At 43.0% G+C, this 23,982-nt stretch overlaps 1 protein-coding gene across 9 annotated transcripts in view; it reads right to left on the bottom strand.

Moving 5' to 3' along the window:
* Window positions 1–23,982, bottom strand: part of nisch (nischarin) — a 71,409-nt gene that overhangs the window by 6,977 nt on the left and 40,450 nt on the right. For 4 of the 9 annotated variants that reach the window (XR_010976988.1, XM_068051899.1, XM_068051900.1 and 1 more), the window contains 6 exons: window positions 23,701–23,809; window positions 10,500–10,621; window positions 8,410–8,477; window positions 6,276–7,649; window positions 4,381–4,564; window positions 2,167–2,317 (listed from right to left, as the gene is read on the bottom strand). Coding sequence is in view for 8 of the 9 variants with exons in the window: in XM_068051899.1 (XP_067908000.1) it covers window positions 2,167–2,317; window positions 4,381–4,564; window positions 6,276–7,649; window positions 8,410–8,477; window positions 10,500–10,621; window positions 23,701–23,809 (2,008 nt within the window). In the remaining variant the exon portion in view is untranslated. Of the gene's footprint in view, window positions 1–2,166; window positions 2,318–4,364; window positions 4,565–4,800; window positions 4,872–6,275; window positions 7,650–8,409; window positions 8,478–10,499; window positions 10,622–23,692; window positions 23,810–23,982 lie in introns of those variants that run through there. The other 5 variants (XM_068051902.1, XM_068051903.1, XM_068051904.1 and 2 more) reach the window with 5 other exon arrangements.

Genomic DNA, 23,982 nt, shown 5'->3' with positions numbered 1-23,982 from the left:
CTGAGCAGGTTATTGCTAAGCAAGTGCCGCTTGATGGCACTGTTGATAACACCCTCCATCACATTACTGATGATTGAGAGTAGGCTGATAGGGCAGTAATTGGCCGGGTCGGACTTGTCCTGCTTTTTGTGTACCGAACATACCTGGGCAATTTTCCACATTGCAGGGTAGATGCCAGTGTTGTAGCTGTACTGGAATAGCTTAGCTAGGGGCGTGGCAAGTTCTGGAGCACAGGTCTTCAGTACTATTGTCGGAATATTGTCAGGGCCCATAGCTTTTGCAGTATCCAGTGCCTTCAGTCGTTTCTTGATATCACGCGGAGTGAATCGAATTGGCTGAAGTTTGGCATCTGTGATGCTGGGGACTTCAGGAGGAGGCAGAGATGGATCATCAACTCAGCACTTCTGACTGAAGATTGTTGCAAATGCTTCAGCCTTATCTTTCGCACTGATGTACTGGGCTCCCCCATCATTGAGGATGGGGATATTTGTGGAGCCACCTCCTCCAGTTAGTTGTTTAATTGTCCACCACCATTCACAGCTGGATGTGGCAGGACTGCAGAGCTTAGATCTGATCCATTGGTTATGGGATCGCTTAGCTCTGTCTATCGCATGCTGCTTACGCAGTTTGGCATGCAAGTAGTCCTGGGTTGTAGCTTCACCAGGTTGACATCTCATTTTGAGGTATGCCTGGTGTTGCTCCTGGCATGCCCTCCTGCACTCTTCATTGAACCAGGGTTGGTCTCCTGGCTTGATGGTAATGGTAGAGTGGGGATATGCCGGGCCATGAGGTTACAGATTGTGGTCGAGTACAATTCTGCTGCTGCTGATGGCCCACAGCGCCTCTTGCATGCCCAGTTTTGCATTGCTAGATCTGATCGAAATCTATCCTATTTAGCACAGTGGTAGTGCCACACAACACGATAGAGGGTATCCTCAATGTGAAGGCGGGACTTCGTCTCCACAAGGACTGTGCGGTGGTCACTCCTACCAATATTGTCATGGACAGAAGCATCTGCGGCAGGCAATATGGTGAGGACGAGGTCAAGTATGTTTTTCCCTCGTTTTGGTTCCCCCACCACCTGCCGCAGACCCAGTCTAGCAGCTATGACCTTTAGGACTCGGCCAACTCGGTCAGTAGTGGTGCTACCGAGCCACTCTTGGTGATGGACATTGAAGTCCCCCACCCAGAGTACATTTTGTGCCCTTGCCACTCTCAGTGCTTCCTTCAAGTGGTGCTCAACATGGAGGAGTACTGACTCATCAGCTGAGGGAGGGCGGTAGGTGGTAATCAGTAGGTTACCTTGCCCATGTTTGACCTGATGCCATGAGACTTCATGGGGTCCGGAATCAATGTTGAGGACTCCCAGGGAAACTCCCTCCCTACTGTATACCACTGTGCCACCACCTCTGGGGGGTCTGTCCTGCCGGTGGGACAGGACCCTACCTGGGGATGGTGATGGCAGTGTCTGGGACTTTGTCTGTAAGGTATGATTCCGTGAGTATGACTATGTCAGGCTGTTGCTTGACTAGTCTGTGGGGCAGCTCTCCCAACTTTGACACAAGCCCCCAGATGTTAGTAAGGAGGACCTTGCAGGGTCGATAGGGCTGGGTTTGTCGTCGTTTCCGGTGCCTAGGTCGATGCCGGGTGGTCCGTCCGGTTTCATTCCTTTTTATTGACTTCGTAGTGGTTGGGTACAACTGAGTGGCTTGCTAGGCCATTTCAGAGGGCATGTAAGAGTTAGCCACACTGCTGTGGGTCTGGAGTCACATGTAGGCCAGACCAGGTAAGGACAGCAGATTTCCTTCCCTAAAGGACATTAGTGAACCAGATGGGTTTTTACAACAATCAGCAATGGTTTCATGGCCATCATTAGACTAGCTTTTAATTCCTTATTTATTGATTAAATTCAAATTCCACCTTCTGCTGTGGTGGGATTCGAACCCATGTCCCCGGAGCAATACTCTGGGACTCTGGGTTACTAGTCCAGTGATAATACCACTACGCCACCGCCTACCTCATTACTTCTAAGATTCTAACTATATTATAATGTTCCAAATCCTAAACAAAGCACCTAATACTTGCAAAAAAAATACAAATTGAAGTTAAGATAATTGGCACTACACATGGGCAAACGATACTTAAACACAAATCAATTATCCCTACCAGTTTCATCAGCAAGCTGAACGACGGCATTATCCAGCACAAAATAAAGTGCTTTGGTCGAAAGCATTATGCACGCAGTCACTTCAAGCTCAGAGCATTTGTAAAATACGACTGAAGACCAAGTTAGATGCCTTAGCTCCTCATTCTCAACCTGTAAAAGCAAAAGTGAAGAACGTTGGTGAAAGAGAGAAGAGAAAAAACACTTTAAAAAAGGAAGAATATGCAAACCCAATTTTGCATTAGCCATCAATCAGCAATTCAGTTTTGAAACATTACCCTTTCAGAGAATAGGCAATTGCTGTATAGTAATTAAAAATGGAAGTTATCACTACTACACAAGAATTTCAGATTTAACTTTGATATAGACTGAAATACACATCCAGAATTACTGTTTAATAGCAAGTAACATTACTTAATATGGGGATTTCTGGTTGAATAATTTAGTTCAATTTCAAAAGTGAGCAAGAGTTATAAAAACTACTCCAAGCAAAAATAAAGGTTTTTAAAGTCATGTAAACAGTTAAGCTGTGCAAGAACAAGCATATGCAAAATACATTTTAAAAAAGTTTCTCAGTGCAGGCCGAGGAATATTAATTGATAAAATATAAATATTCAACATATTGGTATGCAAAACATTATTTATTTATTTAGAGGTACAGCACTGAAACAGGCCCTTTGGCCCACCGAGTCTGTGCCGACCAACAACCACCCATTTATACTAACCCTACAGTAATCCCATATTCCCTACCACCTACCTACACTAGGGGCAATTTACAATGGCCAATTTACCTATCACCTGCAAGTCTTCGGCGGTGGGAGGAAACCGGAGCACCCGGCAAAAACCCAAGCGGTCACAGTGAGAACTTGCAAACTCCGCACAGGCAGTACCCAGAATTGAACCTGGGTCCCTGGAGCTGTGAGGCTACGGTGCTAACCACTGTGCCACTGTGCCGCCCCTGCGCCACAGGTGTAAAAAAAATTGTCAAGTTATATTCCAGGAAATCATGCAACTTCACACAAACATCAATTTTCTAGTTAACCAGAAACTGATACTAGGAAGTCACTTGGAGCAGAAAATTTGACAAGAATCCGAGAGAAGGAGCATTTGAGTCAAGAGGAAACAGTACAAAACAGGTGCATTAGCAAGCAATATGGATTCATGCACACTTGCAGAAGCTCATTCTAACAACTCATGCATTGAAATTAATGAGTCAAATAAATGGTTCCATGACTATAGAACTGAAAATTTACCAGGCAGACAGACAGACAAGGCAGCAGGATAAACAATTCCCAGCAGATCCATTTGACAGTTAGAAATTAAAATGCCTTTAAAGATGAAACAGTACAGGTACAGTCAAGGTTTGCTGGAATCCTCAGTAAAGTTTCTACTGAAAGACTACCAATTTCAAAATCCAAATAGACATGTTGCTATACTCCTTGTTGAAAGAACTGTGTGGTGTCTGCTGCAACCGAAGTGCTTTGAAAGCCTATCCCTTAAAGACTGTTCGTCAAATTCACCTGGAAACTTTGAGTGGCATCTGATTATTCTACTCTGGGACACCTCACCAACCGGGAACATAAATCACCAGGACTTACAACCCAGCTACTTATTGATTCTTAAGAACCTTCATTTTTAAACCAGTTAACCGTTAGTTTTTGAATGTATGTGTCTGCACATTAGGGTTAAGAGAAATAAGAAGTTATGAAGTCTTTTAGACATAGATTTATTTCAATAGTGTTTAAGATTTAGTTTATTAATAGTTAATTTGTTATTGTTTAAAATATACTTGGTTTGATCTGTTTTATTCTGGGGGGTTAATTAAGTGTTTAATTTGGCTAACTTCCAGTAGGTGGGAAAACTTTAATAATATGCTATGACCTGTGGAGTAATGGGACTGAATTGACAGTGCATTACTCCCGCCTTGGTTGTAACAATATGGGTAAGACAGTTCTGAACATACATAAATTCATTTAAAAAGGAAAATCAGTATCATAGCTATTCCCCAAATTGTTAACTGGTGGACATTCTAATGCCCGGAATTACACCCACGAGTGACCATAGCCCAGTCCCACACGAAAGGAACCCCAGACCAAACATTCCACAGCTGTCCCAGAGGTCTGCCATCGTTATTATATTCAGTCCAAATGGTCTTGTCTCTGGTTGTTTTAGCAAAGAGGAAACACAAATATATACCCACCGTGTACAAGGATTACCTCAGCCACACTATTGTGAAAATATTCCACAATAGCTCTTCCTTTCAAACCTGCCAGGTGCAAGATAGATTGGGAAGCAGAAAGATAAAAAGGACACTGGTTTTCTTCAGTTAGTTTCTGCAGCAGTGCTTCTGAAGGATACAGCAGAGAAAGCCTCATCTCTGATCGGACGTTTGGCTGGCTGCTATATAAAAACATAAGAAGTGGAAACTTAAAAGGAATACATGCTCCAGGACAATGGGATTAATTCAATGAAAATATTTTGGCAAAAGAAAATGGAAAAGCATTTTCTAAAAACTTTTACAATCCACATGGAATGGAATAATAATTATTTCAGCACTTTGTTTTTCTATAAGTGCTTGCTGCCCTGAATTTTCTATTTAGTAAGGTTTTATGCAGTGACAGAAGTAATTGAGTTACCATTCCTTCATGAATGAACTTCTTTCCAGGAACACCCTTCTTCAGCTTAAACAGAAATCTTGGTTTTGTATCTAGAATACAAAAGCAAGTAGGCAATTCAAATGCACAAGAACTGGGTTAGACTATGGTTGGCATCTGCTGAAGAGTCTTGGGCATTCCATTATTGTGGTGGGGGAGAAAAGGAGGAGATATAAAAACAATGGACAAGGCACAGCTTTGATTCCCTAGGTCCAACCCCCACTGAGCCATCCCAGTTTAAGATAAATCACAGAACTATTTATGTGAAGGTTAGGAAAAGTTTCTACACTGAGGAATTCTCTGGCACAAGCTGCTGTTAAAGCAGTAACTAAACGTGCTTTAAAAAAAATGACTACAGAGTACGAGAGTGAGATTGGGTTTGATGGCTCATCTAGAGGGGAAAAAGTGGCATAGAATTAATGGGCTAAATGGCCCATTTCTGTGTTGTAATACTTTATGATGTTAAATAAAAATACAAACCTTCTAGTCAGGTAAAGTTTTCAAAAACAATTTTCATGAACCATGCAGGTGTTTTCTTTTACTGCTTTTATGGCCAGCTGTGGCCATTACCTTGGAGGACCCAATTAAAATCTTAAAATAAAGAGGCTCATGATGAAATTTAAGTTTTGCAAATATTAGGCTAAATAAACATGAAAACCAAGACAGCCTTCTGCCATCAGGAAGGAATTTTAATACCTAAAATATAAGCAGTACGAGGATGAAACTTGATACATGCAGCACTCTCCACTGTTGCACCATTTTTAAGAAATCGTTACACTTGTGTGTTGTCCATCATGTTATCTCCCTGATTAAAGGGCAACACTAACCAACAGCCTTGGGTTAACTATGGACAGATCTGCAAAGTCAATTTTGTCATTAGAGGATCATACGCATAGGACTGCAGAAGCTTCTATAAAATAGAGTCTACTGATCAACTGCTGGATCAACAATGATACACAGATAATTCTGGATTGCTACTTTAACACTTGCTGGCAAAAAGTTGCACTCACTTATGAAAGTTTTATCCCCAATTCAAAGGTTCAAACCTTGCATGAGAATACAATATATGCATTGAATTTCATAGATTTTATAAAGGCAACTAACCATACACAGTTTGAACCTCAAGAGTCCTCACCAGGCACCGATATCAAAAACTGAGGTTTATTGTCCTCCATGCCGATAGACTGACTGCCAGACAGAAAGGGAGACATTCCATTCCTAAAATAGAATGATCCTGTCCACAATCTACCATTACCAATCAGACAACTGCCCTAACAGCAGTCAAGAGATTCAGAGGACAGCCAATGCTGCCTTCCTTGTGCAAATAAATGCATGACTACAGGGATGGGAGGGATTGGGGAGACTTGATTTCTTTCGAATGTGGTGACTTTAGATCATTTCCCATATGAAACGTGCCTTAGGATTAGACTACCAACCGTGCGCTGTCCTGTTATTACCTTTTAGTTTCTGGAGAGTGACTGATGGTATCTGCAGAACATTTTGCCAAACAGCTGTGATCTGGAGGAGAAGTTCTGTGTACCACAATCGATTTGACACCCTGAAGGCTTGCTCTCAGTTGACTGAACAGTCGTAGAAAGTGGAACTTCTCATGAGGAAGTAGAAAAACTGCTGTTGCAAGTTGGTATCCAATCAAGAATTCAAGTACATGGCCATCCCAAAATGCAACTGTTTCAACAGTATGGGATCCTTGCTTTGGGTTTAAAAGCAATGTGGCGAGTGGAATTCGGTTCAACTTAAATGGACATGTGGCACCCTCCTCTTCAGAATCAGGACACTTTTTTGCTGCTACACAGAAATCCACCCTGACAAAATAAAGATTCTGGGCTGTCAAAAACAGCAGACAAGGTATGTACGTAGGTTTGAGATTCTCTTCTCGCCCAGGAAGAATTAACGAACAAACTTCAGAATATGGAGAGTTCTTGGACGATGACTCAGTGCCACTGACCACGTCCATATGTAGAACAGAAAGATTTAATCCTTCCAACTGATCCTGTAGCATATGATCTCTGATCAGAACATATGCAGCAAAACTACCTTTAATTTCAGTGTCATTTAGTGGGAGCTGCTGATACTGTAAAAGCTGAATGAAGAAGTCTTTCATTAGTGGTCCTTCATAATCAAGTCGAGGCAAATTTGAAACAGACACAGATTGTTTATACAGAACAGTTTTTAAACACAAATAGAAATCCTTAAGATTCTGGGAATCAGAGATAAAGAAGAAACAACCATGGGTTTTCATCTTCATTGAAAGACACATTTCTGGCACTTCAAAGTCCACTTCCAAAATTTCTGAACAGGGAAAATAGAGTACCATCTGCATCTGAGAAATAACACTTTGCATATTCCCCAAGAGTTCATGTTGAGGAATCTGAAATATAGCTACAACATTGTCAGTCAACACAATGCAAGATGCAAATAATCTTAGTCCCTTATTCACCTGAATACAAATCGTCCACAGTACCTTCAATACCTTCCTGGTCTCAGCTTCTACATTTGCAGAAACATTAGCAAGATCAAAGTCTGAACTACATTCAAAAATACTGTCACCTTGATCTAGTCCCATTTCAAAATACCCAGCTTCAGTATTGAAGACTTCAAGATGGTCAACAGCATTTCCGTCACAATCAATCAAGGTCTCAGTGGTATGCAGTTTCAATGCAGCTTGGTCAATCATTCCAGATAAATATGCAGCAAAGTCATGATTGCTGGCAGTGTACGACACACAGGAAAAAGGCAGCACTAGGGTCATTGTAGGATTGTGTAATGAGTTCGGCACATCAGCGTGGGCAATTGTATTTGCAGGCCCAAACCTTTTTGGGGGAGACAAAAGATTTAAATTTGAGTCAGTAGAAATAAAGCCCACATTAGAGTACAATTCAATATTTAACTCAGACCACTGAGTATCAATTAAATGCAAAGGACTGATCTGGATAATATATGGAAGACTGCAGTATTGCAAAGATTCTTCAGCAGCTCTAATGCACATAGCTCATATTGTGTAATGAACTTCACAGTATTTCGTCATACTAGTCTTGCTCTGAATACAGGATTCAGTCCTGTGTATTAAAAATACACTAATCCTGTATTGACAAATATATCCAAAAGTTGAAGATGCTATACTTTTTGCACAAGCAGTCCAAAGTAAAAGAACTGTTTTACTAAAAAAGGTATGACACACAGTTACACATGTACCTGCAGCACAACATTTGTTAAAATTTATGTAAAATAAGAAACTGAGCAGCCTGGCAGGACAACATGGTGTACCAATTATCATTAGATTCCAAACATGACTAAAATTGTCCATCTCAGTCCAATAATCATTGCAGACAAGGACAGAAACATGCAGAGGCCAGAAAAACACTTCTATCTACTGCTGAAGTACAAAGTGGGCCTGTTCTGAGATGAAACCAACAAACTAAAAGACTATGTCAAGTGCATAAAAGCAATTTGAAAACTCCTAAAGTTAAAATTTCAATCAAAAAACATCTACCCACCTTTACAAGATAAGAATTAAATCACTCCTACCCACCACTACATACTGATACTTACAGCAACACAGGAATGCCATACCTCGTACGTGAGCAGTCAGGATATTCCTCAATTGATTCCTTCACAGATCTTATCTCCTGATTTGCAACCTTAAATAAAATTCAAACAAATGAAAATCAACTATAATTTCAAAATTTGGATTCAAATTACTTTCAATTAAAGAAAAAAAAAACTTGTTGCATTTAACGGTTTCCCTCAACCAGCCCCTCCCTGCTTTTTTCACCTCTTCCCATGCATATTTCTCTATTTATCGAGAGCCAAGCAAGTATGAGAGGGGTTCTCTAATCAATTTGCTCTCAGATTCTCTCCCCACATGGGAAAGTAGAAAGTACAGACAAAGGCGGATATACTCCAGTAATGTATTGTAGTAGTGTGCTATACACGCCGCTCAATCCTTTGGACATGTGATTCCAAAGGTTACCACTACCAATTTTAATAAAAGGTGCTGTAAAGGAAGCTGATTAATAGAATTAAGGAACATGGTACTAAAAGGAATGTGATAAACTGGATAGAAAGTTGTTTATACAATTTAAGTAATATAAAATCAGAACACACAGGACAAAATCAGAGATAAGGCTAAATTGAGAGAAATCACTGATTAGACTCCTGTTAGAATAGTATGCCCAGTTTTGGGCCCCCTACTTTAGGAAAGATGTCAAGATCATGAGAGGGTGCAGAAGAGATCCTTGGTATAATTTTGACAATGAGAGGTTTTAGTTATTACAGTCGAGAAACTTGGCTCTTTTCCTTAGAGCAGAGAAGATTAAGGGGAGATTCTGAGGTGTTCAAAATTATAAAGGGCTTTGATAAAGTCAACTGGGAAAACTAATTCTTCTATTTAGCAATCCATAACAGAAGATCAGCAGCAAATGAACAAAGGGCCGAACAGCTTTTTTGAAATACAATAGGTTGTTAGGATATGAAATGCCTCATCAGAAACGGTGGTCGACAGCTTTTAGAGACAAAGAGGATAAATATTTGAAAGGGTATGAGAAAAAGGGATGGAACATGGAAGTGGTTAGCTCCTTCAGAGAGCCTGCACAGGCACATATGTGCCATATATTTTAGACTGTGAAAATTCAGTAATAGTTATACAGTAGTTCTACAATTTGAAAAAGTAAAAGATTTTAGTCAAATTTTACTTCATGCATATCGCTGGGGGAGGTTTGAAATGAATCAAAGTAAACAAAATTGTTCACCACTAATGCTTTTGATCAGGTTGAGCTGAGACAAAAGCAATTGGTATGTGCAATTACTGTAACCATTCAAAAAAGTGATGTGAAAATGTGATTCAGTGGCACAGCAAATTGCTGTGGGACACAGTGGGACACTGCTTCAGTGCCAGGATTTCTTGTCCTCAACCTATCTTCAGAAAAGGTGCTAAGCAAAGGACTTAGCTGCTCCAAAGATGCGGGAATGAAGAGAAAACAAAATTGACCAGTTACTGAACAGAATTAGAGCTCACTTGTCTTCACTTACAGGAACCTAATTAGGGATTCAGCTCTTGATACTGATTCACCATTTAATTAGATTATGGCTGATACGTATCTTAGCTCCATTTACCCATTCTGGTTTCATATCCCTCAACACCCTTGCATAACAAAAAATCTATCATAATTTTTGGAATTTTCAAATTGACCTAGTCTCAAGTTTTTTTTTTTGCGGGGGAGAAAAAGAGAGTTTCAGATTTCCACTACCCTTGTGTGAAAAAGCGGTTCCTATCACACCTGAACAGCTCAAGTCTAATTGTAAGGTTATGCCCTCTTGTTCTGGTGTCCCCACCAGAGGAAATACTTTTTTTTTTCTAACTACCCTACCAAATCGTAAACAACCAACTATATCATCCCTTAATCTTTATATACGAGAGTGAATACCCCTTTTCACCCCAGTACCATTCTGGTGAATCTGCGCTGCACCCCTTTCAAGGCCAATATATTCTTCCTGAGTTGCAGGGATTTCATGAGGCATTAACAGATAGGAGACATGCATATAATCAACATTCTCACTGCACAAAGAAATGACATTTCAAAATGTAATCTGCAAAATCAATGCAGCACTTTTCAATTTCTACCAATTAGCAATCAACTTTGAAATGGGCGCAATTACATTACCTTGCTCTTGGTTTCATACATATTTGCTGTGTCAGAGCATTCCTGGGTAATTGTAGAAGTCATAGGAGTCAAACTATCATTTTGATGTAGATTGCTGACTAGGGCTGATTTAGTACTTATTTCTGCAATAGAAGGGAAAATCTGGAATTATTCATTAATAGCAAAATTGGAATCACAGATTGGGTATGTAGCCAATAAGCATCAAACGTTTCCTTTTATTATTTCACTGGAGGGTTTCTCTTAGCTGCACGATTGTATTCTGAAATGGTATTTTCAAAATATAATTAATGAGCTTGGTCACATTACCTTTAAGATTCTCCAATACAAAACTAACATTTAAATTTTATGCAAAAATAGCAGCAATGCCCTAAACCCTTTACAGGCACACAGGAATCTTCTGTATTCAAGGACCAATTCAAATGCATTAAAAATTAATTTAATCTTGGTGATATAATTTAAAACAGAAATGAAAACTCCACCAATGGCTGTAATGTACAGTTTAACAATTGCCACAGGGTCAACAACAAAAAAAATACTTTTAAAGAAACAGTTCCCCAGCTTCGTCAGCACTGCTGAGGTATATATGTGCAGCTATCTACCATAAAAGAAGAAAAGACTTGCATTTATATAGTGTCTTTCACAAACACCAGACATCCCAAAGCACTTTACAGCTAATGAAGTACTTTTGAAGTGTAGTCTCTGTTGTAATGTAGGGAATGCGGCAGCCAATTTGCACATAGCAAACTCCCACAAATATCAATGTGATGATGATCAGATAATCTGTTTTTTGTGATGTTAATTGAGGGATAAACATTGGTCAGGACACTGGGGTAACTCCCCTGATGTTCTTCAAAATAGTGGTGTGGGATTGATTATATCAAACCTGAAAGGGCAGAGGCCTTGGTCTCATCTGAAAGTCAGCACCTCGAGCAGTGCAGCACTCCCTCAGTACTGCACTCGAGTGTCAGCCTTGATTTTTGTACACAAGTCCGAAAGTGGAACTTGAACCCACAACCTTCTGACTCAGAGGAGAGTGCTACCCATTAAGCCATGGCTGACACCTAAGCATCAACAAGCTCAAGTGTCACCCCCCCCCCCCCCCCCCGCAAATGAACAGCCCACAAATATCCACTGTTCAGGCACACACATGAATAATGATCATTCAGGCAAGTTACCAGAGGAAGCTAATACCTGTAAAACACCATATTCAAGAGCACAGTAAAGCATTTTTGGAGGGTGCTTGAAGGAGAGGAAGCAAGGAAGAAAACAAAAAAAAAAATGGAATAAATTACCATCACTCCTTCATTCATCTGAGGTGTTTGAATCACAAGAGTCTCAGCAGAAACCAAGCAAGTCACTTCATTAAACTAAGGGAGCCCCTGTCTCTCTCAGAAGGAAGCATTTTACAAGTCCAAACGATGGCATCCAACTGTTGAGATTCAAACTCATGTTCTCTGACTAGGAGTCCGGATGGAGAGAGGATGGTGGAGAAAATAGCACAGTATGTGGAAAAGACTTAGCCAGGAGTAGCGAAAGGAAATACTAACAAATCAATAGTAGTACAGGAATTTGAGCAATGTACATGATAGGTAGCAGACCTGGGAACATAGGAGGAGCAGGCCATTCAGTCCATCGAGCCTGCTTCACCATTCAATACAATCATGGCTGATCATCCACTTCAATGCCTTTTTCCTCACACTATCCCCATATCCCTTTAGGTCACTGGTATTTAGAAATCTGTCAATCTCTACTTTAAAACATACTCAATGACCGAGCTTCCACAGCCCTCTGGGGGTACAGAATTCCAAAGATTCACAAACCTCTGAGTAAAGAAATTTCTCGTCATCTCTGTCCTAAGTGGCTTCCCCCTTATTTTGAAATTGTGACCCCTGATTCTAGAATCCCTAACTAAGAGAAACATCTTAGCTGCATCTACCCTGTCTATCCCTTTAAGTATTTTGTAGGCTTCAATGAGATCACCTCTCATTCTTTGAAACTCAAGAATTACAGGCTAAAGCTGGCTCGGGTATAAAATTAAAACCCGACCTGGGCCTGACCCGACAACAGCCAACCCGAACCCAAGTCCTTTAATTTTTTTTTAAATGCCCGACCTGACTGGAAAATAACAAACATATTTTTGAAACAGAAAAAGATCATAGACTAAAACAAAACAAAACAAAACAGTACAATCCAGCCCGACTCCGAATGCTGAACGCCGAATACAGACCCGACCCAGACATGTAGTTGGGTTTGGGTCGGGTAGCCAGGCTTTATTACAGGCCCAATTTCCACAATCTCTTCATAGGACAGTCCCACCATCCCAGGAACAAGTCTGGCAAACCGTCATTGCACTCCTCCCTCCATGGCAATAATATCCTTCCTCAGGTAAGGGGACCAAAACTGCACACAGTACTCAAGGTGCGGTCGAACCAAGGTTCTATACAATTGAAGCAAGACTTCACTACTCCTGTACTTAAATATTCTTGCAATAAAGGCCAACATACCATTAGCCTTTTTAATTGCTTGCTGCACCTGCATGTTAGCTTTCAGTGACTTATTGACAAGGACACCCTTTGTGCATCTACACTTTCTAATCTCTTACCATTTAAGAAATACTTTGCACATGTATTCCTCCTACCAAAATGGATAACCTCACATTTTTCCACATCATATTTCATCTGCCACGTTCTTGCCCGCTCACCAAGTCTGTCCAAATCCCCCTGAAGCCACTTTGCATCTTCCTCACAACACACACATTCCCAACTAGTTTTGTGTTATCTGTGAATTTGGAATTGTTATATTTGGTCCCCACATCGAAATCATTCATATATATTGTGAATAGCTGGGGCCTCAAGTACTGATCCTGGCGGTACCCCAACAGTCACTGCCTGCCAACGCGAGAATGATCCATTGATTCCTACTCTCTGCTTTCTGCCCGTCAACCAATCCTTAATCCATGCCAGTATATTACCTCCTAACCCATGTGCTTTAATTTTGCTCACCAACCTCATGTGGAGGACTTTATCAAAAGCCTTCTGAAAAATCCAAGTATACCACGTCAACCAACTCCCCTTTATCAAATCTGTTAGTAACATTCTCAAAAATCTCCAACAGGTTTGTCAAACATGATTTCCCATTCATAAATCTATGTTGACTATGCCCAATCAGATTATTATGAGTGTCAATTTATCACATCCTTTAGAATAGATTCTAACATTTTCCCTACTACTGATGTAAGGCTAACAGGTCTAGAAGTTCCCCGTTTTCTCTCTCTCCCTCCCTTCTTAAATAGTGGGATAACATTTGCTACCTTCCAATCTGCAGGAATCATTCCAAAATTCTATAGATTCTGGAAGATGATCACCAATGCATCCACTAGCTCCATAGTTACCTCTTTCAACATTCTGGGATGTAGACTATTAGGTCCTGGGGACTTATCAACCTTCAGCAAATTTATCCAATGCAACCTTCTTACCAATACTAATTTCCTTCAATTCCTCATTCTTCCTATTCCCTTGGATCTCTAATTTTGGGCGATTTCTTGTACCTTTCTCAGTGAAGACAGACACAAAGTAAGCATTTAGCTTCTCTGCCATTTCTCTATTCCTCATTATAAAATCTCCTGACTCTGCCTGTAATGGACCCACATTTGTCTTAGCCAAACATTTCCTTTTTACAATAAAAGCAAAATACTGTGGATGCTGGAAATCTGAAATAAAAACAACTTCCTTTTTACATACCTATAGAAGCTTTTACAGTCCGTTTTTATTGTTTTTGCTAGTATACATTCATATTCAATTCTCCCTTTCTTTATCAGTTTCTTGGTCCTCCTTTGCTGTTTTCAAAAATCCTTCCAATCCTCAGGTTTACTAATGTAAAGATAACCCTCAGCTTCTTTCCACTATTACAAACTGTTTTCTTAAACCTCTCTTCCCGGTTTCCTCCACCCTCACCTCCAAGAATAAGTGACGAGATCGTGGTCATGCCCTCTCCGAGCTCATCTTGTCATAGAGTCATAGAGTTATACAGCACAGAAACAGGCCTTTCGGCCCACCGTGTCCATGCCGGCCATCAAGCCTATCCATTCTAATCCCATTTTCCAGCACTTGGCCCATAGCCTTGTATGCCATGGCGCTTCAAGTGCTCATCTAAATACCTCTTAAATGTCGTCAGGGTTCTTGCCTCTACCATCCCTTCAGGCAATGTGTTCCAGATTCCAACCACCCTCTGGGTGAAAAAAAAATTCCTCAAATCCCCTCTAAACCTCTTGACCCTTACTTTAAATCTATGCCCCCTGGTTATTGACACCTCCACTAAGGGAACATTTTTTTTTCCTATCTATGCCCCTCATAATCTTGTATACCTCAATCAGGTCCCCCTTCAGCCTTCTCTGCTCTAAAGAAAACAACCCTAGCCTATCCAGTCTCTCTTCATAGCTGAAATGCTCCAGCCCAGGCAACATCCTGGTTAATCTCCTCTGCACCCTTCAGCCCCATTAATTTCTCCAATACAACCTTCTTACGAATACTAATTTCCTTCAATCCCTCATTCTCCCTGGTGATTTGTATCTCTAATTCTGGGAGATTTCTTGCATCTTCCTCAGTGAAGACAGGCATAATCATTTAGCTTCTCTGCCATTTCTCTATTCCCCATTATAAATTCCCCTGACTCTGCCCACTTTTGTCGGAGCCAAATGTTTCCTTTTTACGTACCTATAGAAGCTTTTACATTCTGTTTTTATGTTTGCTAGATTACATATTCTATTCTCCCTTTCTATATCAGTTTCTTGGTCCCCCTAAGCAAAATCTTAGAAACCGTTCAATGTCAAAAGGATATGGTCAGATTCTCTTGTTGGAGATGGTCATTGCCTGGCACTTTGGTGGCGCAAATGTCACTTGCCACTTATCAGCCCAAGTCTGAATGCTGTCCAGGTCTTGCTGGATGAGGGAACCGATTGTTTCTGTATCTGAGGAGTTACGAATGGTACTGAACACTGTGCAATCAGCGAACATCCCCACTTCTGACCTTATGTTGTGGGAAGGTCATTAAATGAAGCAGCTGAAGATAGTATGGCTTAGGACACTACCCTGGTGGAACTCCTGCAGCAATGTCCTGGGGCTGAGATGATTGGAGTCCACCAACCACAATCATCTTCATTTGTGCTAGGTATGACTCCAACCAGTGGAGACTTTTTTCCCCGATTCCCATTGACTTGAACTTTGCTAAAGCTTCTTGATGCTACACACTGTTAAATGCTGCCTTGGTGTCAAGGGTAATCAACTCTCACCTCACCTCTTCTGTCCATGTTTGGACCAAGGCTGTAATAAGGTGTGGAGCGGAGTAGACCCAATGGAACCCAAACTGAGCATCAGTTAAGTTATTTCTGAGTAAGTGCTGCTTGATAGCACTGTCGACGATACCTTCCATCACTTTGCAGATGACTGAGAGAAGACTAATGGGGTGGTAATTGGTTCAATTGGATTTGTCCTGCCTTGTGTGGACAGCATAAACCTAGGCAATCTTCCACATGGTTGAATAGATGCCTGTATTGTAACTGTAGAGGAGTATTTTGGCTAAGGACGAAGCTAGCTCTGGAGTACTACAGCTGGGATGCTGTCAGTGCGCATAGCCTTTGCTGTATCCAGTGCCTTCAGAGGTTTCTTGCTATCACATGGAGTGAATCGAATTTTCTGAAGACTGCCATCTATGATGGTGGGAACCCAAGGAGGAAGCCAAGATGGATCATCCACTTGGCACTTCCGGCTGAAGATGAGTGCAAATGCTCCAGGCTTTCTTTTGCCCTGATGTGCTGGGCTCCCCCATCATTGAAGATGCGGATATTTGTGGAGCCTCCTCCACCGGTGAGTTGTTTAATTGTCCACCACCATTCACGGCTGGATATGGCAGGACTGCAGAGCTTTGATCAGATCTATTGGTTTTGGGATCGCTTAGCTCCGTCTATAGCATGCTGCTTCCGCTGTTTAGCATGCTTGCAGTCTTGTGTTGCAGCTGCACCAGGTTAGAACCTTATTTTTAGGTTTGCCTGGTGCTGCTCCTGGCATGCTCTCCTACACTCCTCATTGAACCAAGGTTGATCCCGTGGCTTGATGGTAATGGTAGAGTGGAGGACATGCCAGATCATGAAATTACAGATCGTGGTTGAATACAATTCTGCTGCTGATGGCCCACAGCGCCTCATAGATGTCCAGTTTTGAACTGCTAGATGTGTTCCAAGTCTATCCCACTAAACACAATGGTAATGCCACACAACACAATGCAGCATGTCCTCAGTGTGAAGACAGAACTTCATCTCCATAAGGACTGTACGGTGATCACGCTTACCAATATTGTCATGGACAGATGCATCTGTGACAGCCAGGTGTGCGAGGACGAGGTCAAGTAGGTTTTTCCCCTCTTGTTGATTCTCTCACTACCCACCACCACAGGCCCAATCTGGCAGCCAACTCCTTCAGGACTCAGCCAGTTTGGTCAGTAGTAGCATTACCAAGCCACTCTTGGTGATGGACATGAGGTCCCCCACCCAGATTACATTCTGTGCTCTTGCTATCCTCAGTGATTATTCCAATTAGCGTTCAACATGGAGGAGCACTGATTCATCAGCTAAGGAAGAGATGTAGGTGGTAATCAGCAAGAGGTTTCCTTACCCACATTTGACCTGATGCCATGAGACTCCATAGGGTCCAGGGTAAAGGTTGAGAACTCAGGGCCACTCCCTCCTGACTGTATAGCGGTGTGCCTCCACTCCAGTGGGACAAGACATACCCAGGAATCGTGATAGAGAAGTCTGGAACCTTGGCTGTAAAGGTATGATTCTGAGAGTATGACTAAGACAGGTTGTTGCTTGGCTAGTCTGTGGGACAGCTCTCCCAATTTTGGCCCAAGTCTGCAGATGCTGGTTAGGAGGAGTTTGCTAGGTACACTGGGCAGGGTGTGCCTTTGTCATTTCTGATGCCCAAGTCAATGCCAGGTGGTACATCCTGTTTTATTATTTGACGTTTTGGTAGTGGTTTAATACAACTGAATGCCTTGCTCGGCCATTTCAGAGGACAGTAAGAGTCAATCATGTTGCTATGGGACTGGAGTCACATATGGGCCAGACTAGGCAAGGATGGCAGATTTCTTTCACTGAAGGACATATATGAATCAGGTGGGTTTTTACGACAGTCCCGTAGTTACATGATGATGAATGAGACAGCATTCTATTCCCCATTTATTAATTAACTGAATTTAAAGTCCCCAACTGCAGTGGTGGGATCTGAACTCATGTCACCGAAGCATTTGTATGGGTCTCTGGATTACTAGTCCAGTAACATTACCACTTGCTCTCTTAGAGATCCACTCGCAAGGAGGAGTGTCTCCTGAAGTGCTGCAATGTCCACATTGAGTCTACTGAGCTCGTTGTTAATGATGGCGGTCTTCCGAGAATCGTTGATTTGTGTAAGGTCTTCCGACAGGCCAGGGCACATAGTTATGACGTTCCAGCTTGCAAAACAAAGGGCTGGTACCTTCTTTCCTTTTTTTGTCGTGCTGTTTGGTGCGGTGTTGCAGTCCACTTGTTGGGCAATGACCCTGAGCTCCAAGCACCCATTGAAGCAGGTGGACTGTGGCGGGACAGAACCTTACTGACCTGGGGCTGCCTGGTTTGAGGCGGGCGGTAGCTGTCCAGTGAGGTGCGATGACCTCTCCCACCGACAAAGGCAACCCGTGGCGCCCAATCTCTACGTCAACGGAGCTAAACTTATAACCTGTAACTGCTGCCTTCCATGTTGTTTTGGCGCTGTGAGGTAACTATGGAGTGACCTCTCCATGGCGCATGCCTGGGCGGATGTATGGAGGTTGTGAGTTGCCCAAGCGTCAAAACCCCCCTCTCGGCCTCCCTGGTGGGGTCCAAAGGAGTGCAGTGCACGATGTTTGGCACCAGTATGGCTGCAGGAACTGCCGGGAACATGCCAAAAGGTGACACATGACCACCTTCGGGGTTCCACTCCAGATTTTCTGTTAGGGTTTACTCCCTTAGCCTTGGTCTCTCCTGAGACGCCCACAAGGCAGTGGGGTTGTTCGGGCCCCTGCTCAGGGATAGATGGATGCCGGTGGGAGGAGGTGGTGAGAGCAGGACTACACCTTCTTTGGGCAGGGTAGGGATCCTGAAGAACCAAGACAGCATGGAGTGGGCTTCGCCATCAGAAACTCATTGCTCAGCACGATAGAGCCACCTTCAAATAGCTCGGAACGCATACTGTCCATCAGACTGCTCACCGCCTCTGGTCCAGTACACCTACTCAGCATCTATGCTCCAACATTCTGCTCCCCACCTGAAGCTAAAGATCAGTTCTACGAGGAGCTCCATAATATCATTAGTAGCATCCCCTGCTGGGGGACTTTAATGCCAGGGTTGGGGCCGACCATGACTCATGGCCCTCCTGCCTTGGACGCTATGGCATTGGAAGGATGAATGAGAATGGACAGAGACTGCTTGAGTTGTGTACCTATCACAACCTCTGCATCACCAACTCATTCTTTCATACTAAACCCTTTCACCAGGTTTCTTGGAGGCACCCAAGATCACGTCGTTGGCACCAGCTGGACCTCATCGTCACAAGGCGAGCCTCTTTAAACAGCGTTCAGATCACACACAGCTTCCACTGTGCGGACTGTGACACCGACCACTCCCTGGTGTACAGCAAGGTTAGACTCAAACCAAAGAAGCTGCATCACTCCAAGCAGAAGGGCCGCCCGCACATCAACACTAGCAGAATTTCTTATCCACAGCTGTTACACAATTTCTAAATTCACTTGAAAAAGCCCTTCAAAACAGGGGATGCAGAGACCAGGTGGGCCCACATCAGAGACGCCGTCTATGAATCAGCAATGACCATCTATGGCAAACGTGTGAAGCAGAATGCAGACTGGTTTCAATCTCACTTTGAAGAGCTGGAACCTGTCATAGCGCTAAGCGCATTACACTGCTGAACTACAAGAAAGCCCCCAGCGAGTTAGCATCTGTAGCACTTAAAGCTGCCAGAAGCGCTGCACAAAGAACAGCCAGGCGCTGTGCAAATGACTACTGGCAACACCTATGTAGTCATATTCAGCTGGCCTCCGACACCGGAAACATCAGAGGAATGTATGATGGCATTAAGAGAGCTTTTGGGCCAACTATCAGGAAGATCGCCCCCTCTCAAATCTAAATCAGGGGACACAATCACTGACCAACACAAGCAAATGGACCGCTGGGTGGAGCACTACCTAGAACTGTACTCCAGGGAGAATATTGTCACCGAGACCGCCCTCTATGCAGCCCAGTCTCTGCCAGTCATGGATGAGCTGGGCGTACAGCCAACAAAATCAGAACTCAGTGATGCCATTGATTCTCTACACAGCGGAAAATCCCCTGGGAAGGACGGCATTACCCCTGAAATAATCAAGAGTGCCAAGCCTGCTACACTTTCAGCACTCTACAAACTGCTTTGCCTGTGCTGAGACGAGGGAGCAGTACCACAGGACATGCGCGATGCCAATATCATCACCCTCTAAAAACAAAAATGACCGCGGTGACTGCAACAACTACCGTGGAATCTCCCTGCTCAGCATAGTGGGGAAGTCGCTCGAGTCGCTTTAAACAGGCTCCAGAAGCTGGCTGAGCGTATCTACCCTGAGGCACAGTGTGGCTTTCGAGCAGAGAGATCCACCATTGACATGCTGTTCTCCCTTCGCCAGCTACAGGAGAAATGCCGCGAACAACAGATGCCCCTCTACATTGCTTTCATTGATCTCACCAAAGCCTTTGACCTCGTCAGCAGACATGGTCTCTTCAGACTACTAGCAAAGATCGGATGTCCACCAAAGCTGCTAAGCATTCCATTCCATGACAATATGAAAGGCACAATTCAGCATAGCGGCGCCTCATCGGACCCCTTTCCTAACCTGAGTGACGTGAAACAGGGCTGTGTTCTCGCACCTACACTGTTTGGGATCTTCTTCTCCCAGCTGCTCTCACATGCGTTCAAGTCTTCAGAAGAAGGAATTTTCCTCCACACAAGATCAGCTGACAGGTTGTTCAACCTTGCCCGAAGAGCGAAGACCAAAGTACGGAAAGTCCTCATCAGGGAACTCCTCTTTGCTGATGATGCTGCATCAACATCTCATACTGAAGAGCATCTGCAGAGACTCATTGACAGGATTGCGGCTGCCTGCAACGAATTTGGACTAACCATCAGCCTTACGAAAACGCAAATCATGGGACAGGACGTCAGAAATGCTCCATCCATCAATATCTGCGACCACGCTCTGGAAGTGGTTCAAGAGTTCACTTGCCTAGGCTCAACTATCACCAGTAACCTGTCTCGATGCAGAAATCAACAAGTGCATGGGGAAGGTTTCCACTGCTATGTCCAGACTGGCCAAGAGAGTGTGGGAAAATGGCGCACTGACACGGAACACAAAAGTCCAAGTGTATCAAGCCTGTGTTCCCAGTACCTTGCTCTACCGCAGCGAGGCCTGGACAACGTATGTCAGCCAAGAGCAGCATCTCAATTCATTCCATCTTTGCTGCCTCCGGAGAATCCTTGGCATCAGGTGGCAGGACCGTATCTCCAACACAGAAGTCCTCGAGGCGGCCAACATCCCCAGCATATACACCCTACTGAGCCAGCGGTGCTTGAGATGGCTTAGCCATTGAGCCACAAGGAAGATGGCAGGAACCCCAAGGACACATTGTACAGCGAGCTCATCACTAGTACCAGACCCACCGGCCGTCCATGTCTCCGCTTTAAAGACATCTGCAAATGCGACATGAAGTCCTGTGACATTGATCACAAGTCGTGGGTGTCAGTTGCCAGTGATCGCCAGTGCTGGTGGGCAGCCATAAAGGCGGGGCTAAAGTGTGGCGAGTCGAAGAGACTTCGCAGTTGGCAGGAACAAAGACTGAAGCTCAAGGGGAGAACCAACTGTGTAACAGCCCCGACAACCAATTTTATCTGCAGCAACTGTGGAAGAGTCAGTCACTCTAGAATTGGCCTTTATAGCCACTCCAGGCGCTGCTTCACAAACCACTGACCACCTCCAGGCGCTTACCCATTGTCTCTTGAGCTAAGGAGGCCAAACAAAGAAAGAACGTTACCACTATGCTACCTGTCCCCCCCAAAATACACACTTGGACTGCTGTAGCCTGCAGAGCTACAGGCCAATAGCTAGATAGCTTGATTAGCTGGCACAGACAAGATGGGTAAATGACTTCCTTCTATGCTGTAAATTTTCCATATTTCTGGAAAGTTAAGGTGAGATTTAATACAGGTGTTCAAAATTATGACAGTCTTTGAATAGGTCGTGAGGAACTGTGGCACTGTAGAAGGGTCAATAACCAGAGAACCCAAGGGGAGATGAGATTAATTCTTTTAAGGCAGAGAGCCGTTATGAACTGGAATGCACTGCCTGAAAGAATGGTGGAAGCATATTTAATAGCAACTTTCAAATGGAAATTGGATACATCTTTGAAAAAGGAAATAAATTCAGGGCTATTGGGAAAGAGCAGGGGAATGAGACTAATTGGATAGCTCCTTCAAAGAACCGTCACAGTTACGATGGGTCAAACAGAATCATACAGCACAGAATGAGGTCATGACTACAATTCTAATTTCAGTTTTCTGATGACAATATCTCAAACTAGTCACTCTCGCCTTAAGCAAAGTGCTTTCACCCATTTCATCTATCTTGCATACCAGTTTTCTGCAAACTCAGTCTGCTTGTCCCAATTAGACAAGAAACCAAAGATTTGACTTTTAACTATACCCTAGCTCTCCATAATCCATGACTGGCAAACCAAAGTCCTGATTAAACCCATGAAAGCCCTGCTGAGATCATGTGAAAGAAGCCATTCGAGCATATTATGTGAATGTTTACTGGATTGTCTTAATGTCAGCCGAATCTAACCTACGGGCTCAGAAGCTGATTTAACCTCTTGTATCAGTATGATGTTATTAAGTTAAATTCAGCTCTAAAATGATCCAAAATCCTTCCTAAGCCAAATAGCCAATGTCAAATGTACATTTATGGTTTTAAAAGACAAAACGTAATGGACTTACAACAGTAGGTTGCATGGGAAATTAGCTTACTTGATTCATACATTTATAGAGTTGTAAGTGATTTCAGATTTACTTGCTGGCCATACAAGTTTTAAAATGAGGGATGAGTTCAGCTGCTTGAAAGATAGAACAGTCTCTCAAAAATGGTACCTCAACCATTTTAGATATTAAAGACACAAGGAACGTGTCCATCTATTTACCAAGCTCCTGAATCGTGATGAGCGAGATGTGGAAGGGGAGGCCAGTGAAATATTTCTAGAAGAATTTGATAAATTATGACCACACAAACTGTTGAAGTGTACTCCCAGGGCAGAGGCACATGCAATAAATATTATGTGACTAACTAATAACATATACTTCTAGCTAGCAATGAAATGTTTGCAAGGCACCATGGGACTCAGCTAATTTGACCACATTCCTTACAAGGGATGATTCGCATAGATTAAGCAGAGTCTAACCAAGTGGCCTCTAGCCGATGCCTTTATGGAATGCCGACAAAGATACCAGCCTGTAACAAGGTTAAGATAAGATGTTATGTATACATAAGGCCCAAGAACGGTGAATCAGGGGATCTGGAAGACATGTACGCATGAGTAACCCCTAGCTGTCCAGCAGCATGAACTGACCACGCAGTCCCCCAATGCCTAGTAACCCATTTCATTGGTTCTCCTAATCAATGTATATAATCTATAATCACTATGATTGGACCGTGTTCAGCCGGGATGGGCTGAGTCACTGTTTGAAACAGTGTAAGTATTGATGATTTTCTTTTGTTCAGTGGAGAGGAATCTGGACTGCCCAGTAACCTACTCCCCGCCGGCGTAACCCAATAAACTGTTTGATGTTTGGAGCAGACCAGAGTGTTGAATGATTCTTTCACATTCATTCCCGCTAACATAAACTAAACGAGAATTTTCAGGTATCCATCAATCCACCTAGCTTTTAAAAGGAACCTAGAAGCATTTGGTACAGTACCAGCAGCTGGAATATTGTGTACAAGTGGCAGTATTCTATGCTTTTATGCACACACACTAATGCAGACAAGCAAGCACTAGAACTAGAAATGGCCCACATCAGCAGCCCGATACATACATGATTACCTTGGCTGGAGCTGGCAGCATGGTGTAGCAGAGGAGAGGAAGGACAAGCAGCATAAGAAAAGCAGCTGGGTTTGGACCCTGGAACAGCAAGTCTTGATTCCTCACTGATCTAACAAAAAAAGTTACTTATTTAAGACAACACACAATGCCAAGTTTAATGCAGCAGAGTCAGAGTATTAAGCTCAGCAAGAAAACAGGAAAGAGTAGAAAGAGCGAATACACCCTGAAACAACTATTTCCCTCCCATCCATCAAAAGCATTTTTAGATAAAATTCCATTATT

Source organism: Heterodontus francisci, chromosome 19 (genome assembly GCF_036365525.1).
Source record: "Heterodontus francisci isolate sHetFra1 chromosome 19, sHetFra1.hap1, whole genome shotgun sequence".
NCBI classification, from domain to species: Eukaryota; Metazoa; Chordata; class Chondrichthyes; order Heterodontiformes; family Heterodontidae; genus Heterodontus; species Heterodontus francisci.
This window is presented reverse-complemented; position numbering and strand designations above follow the sequence as displayed.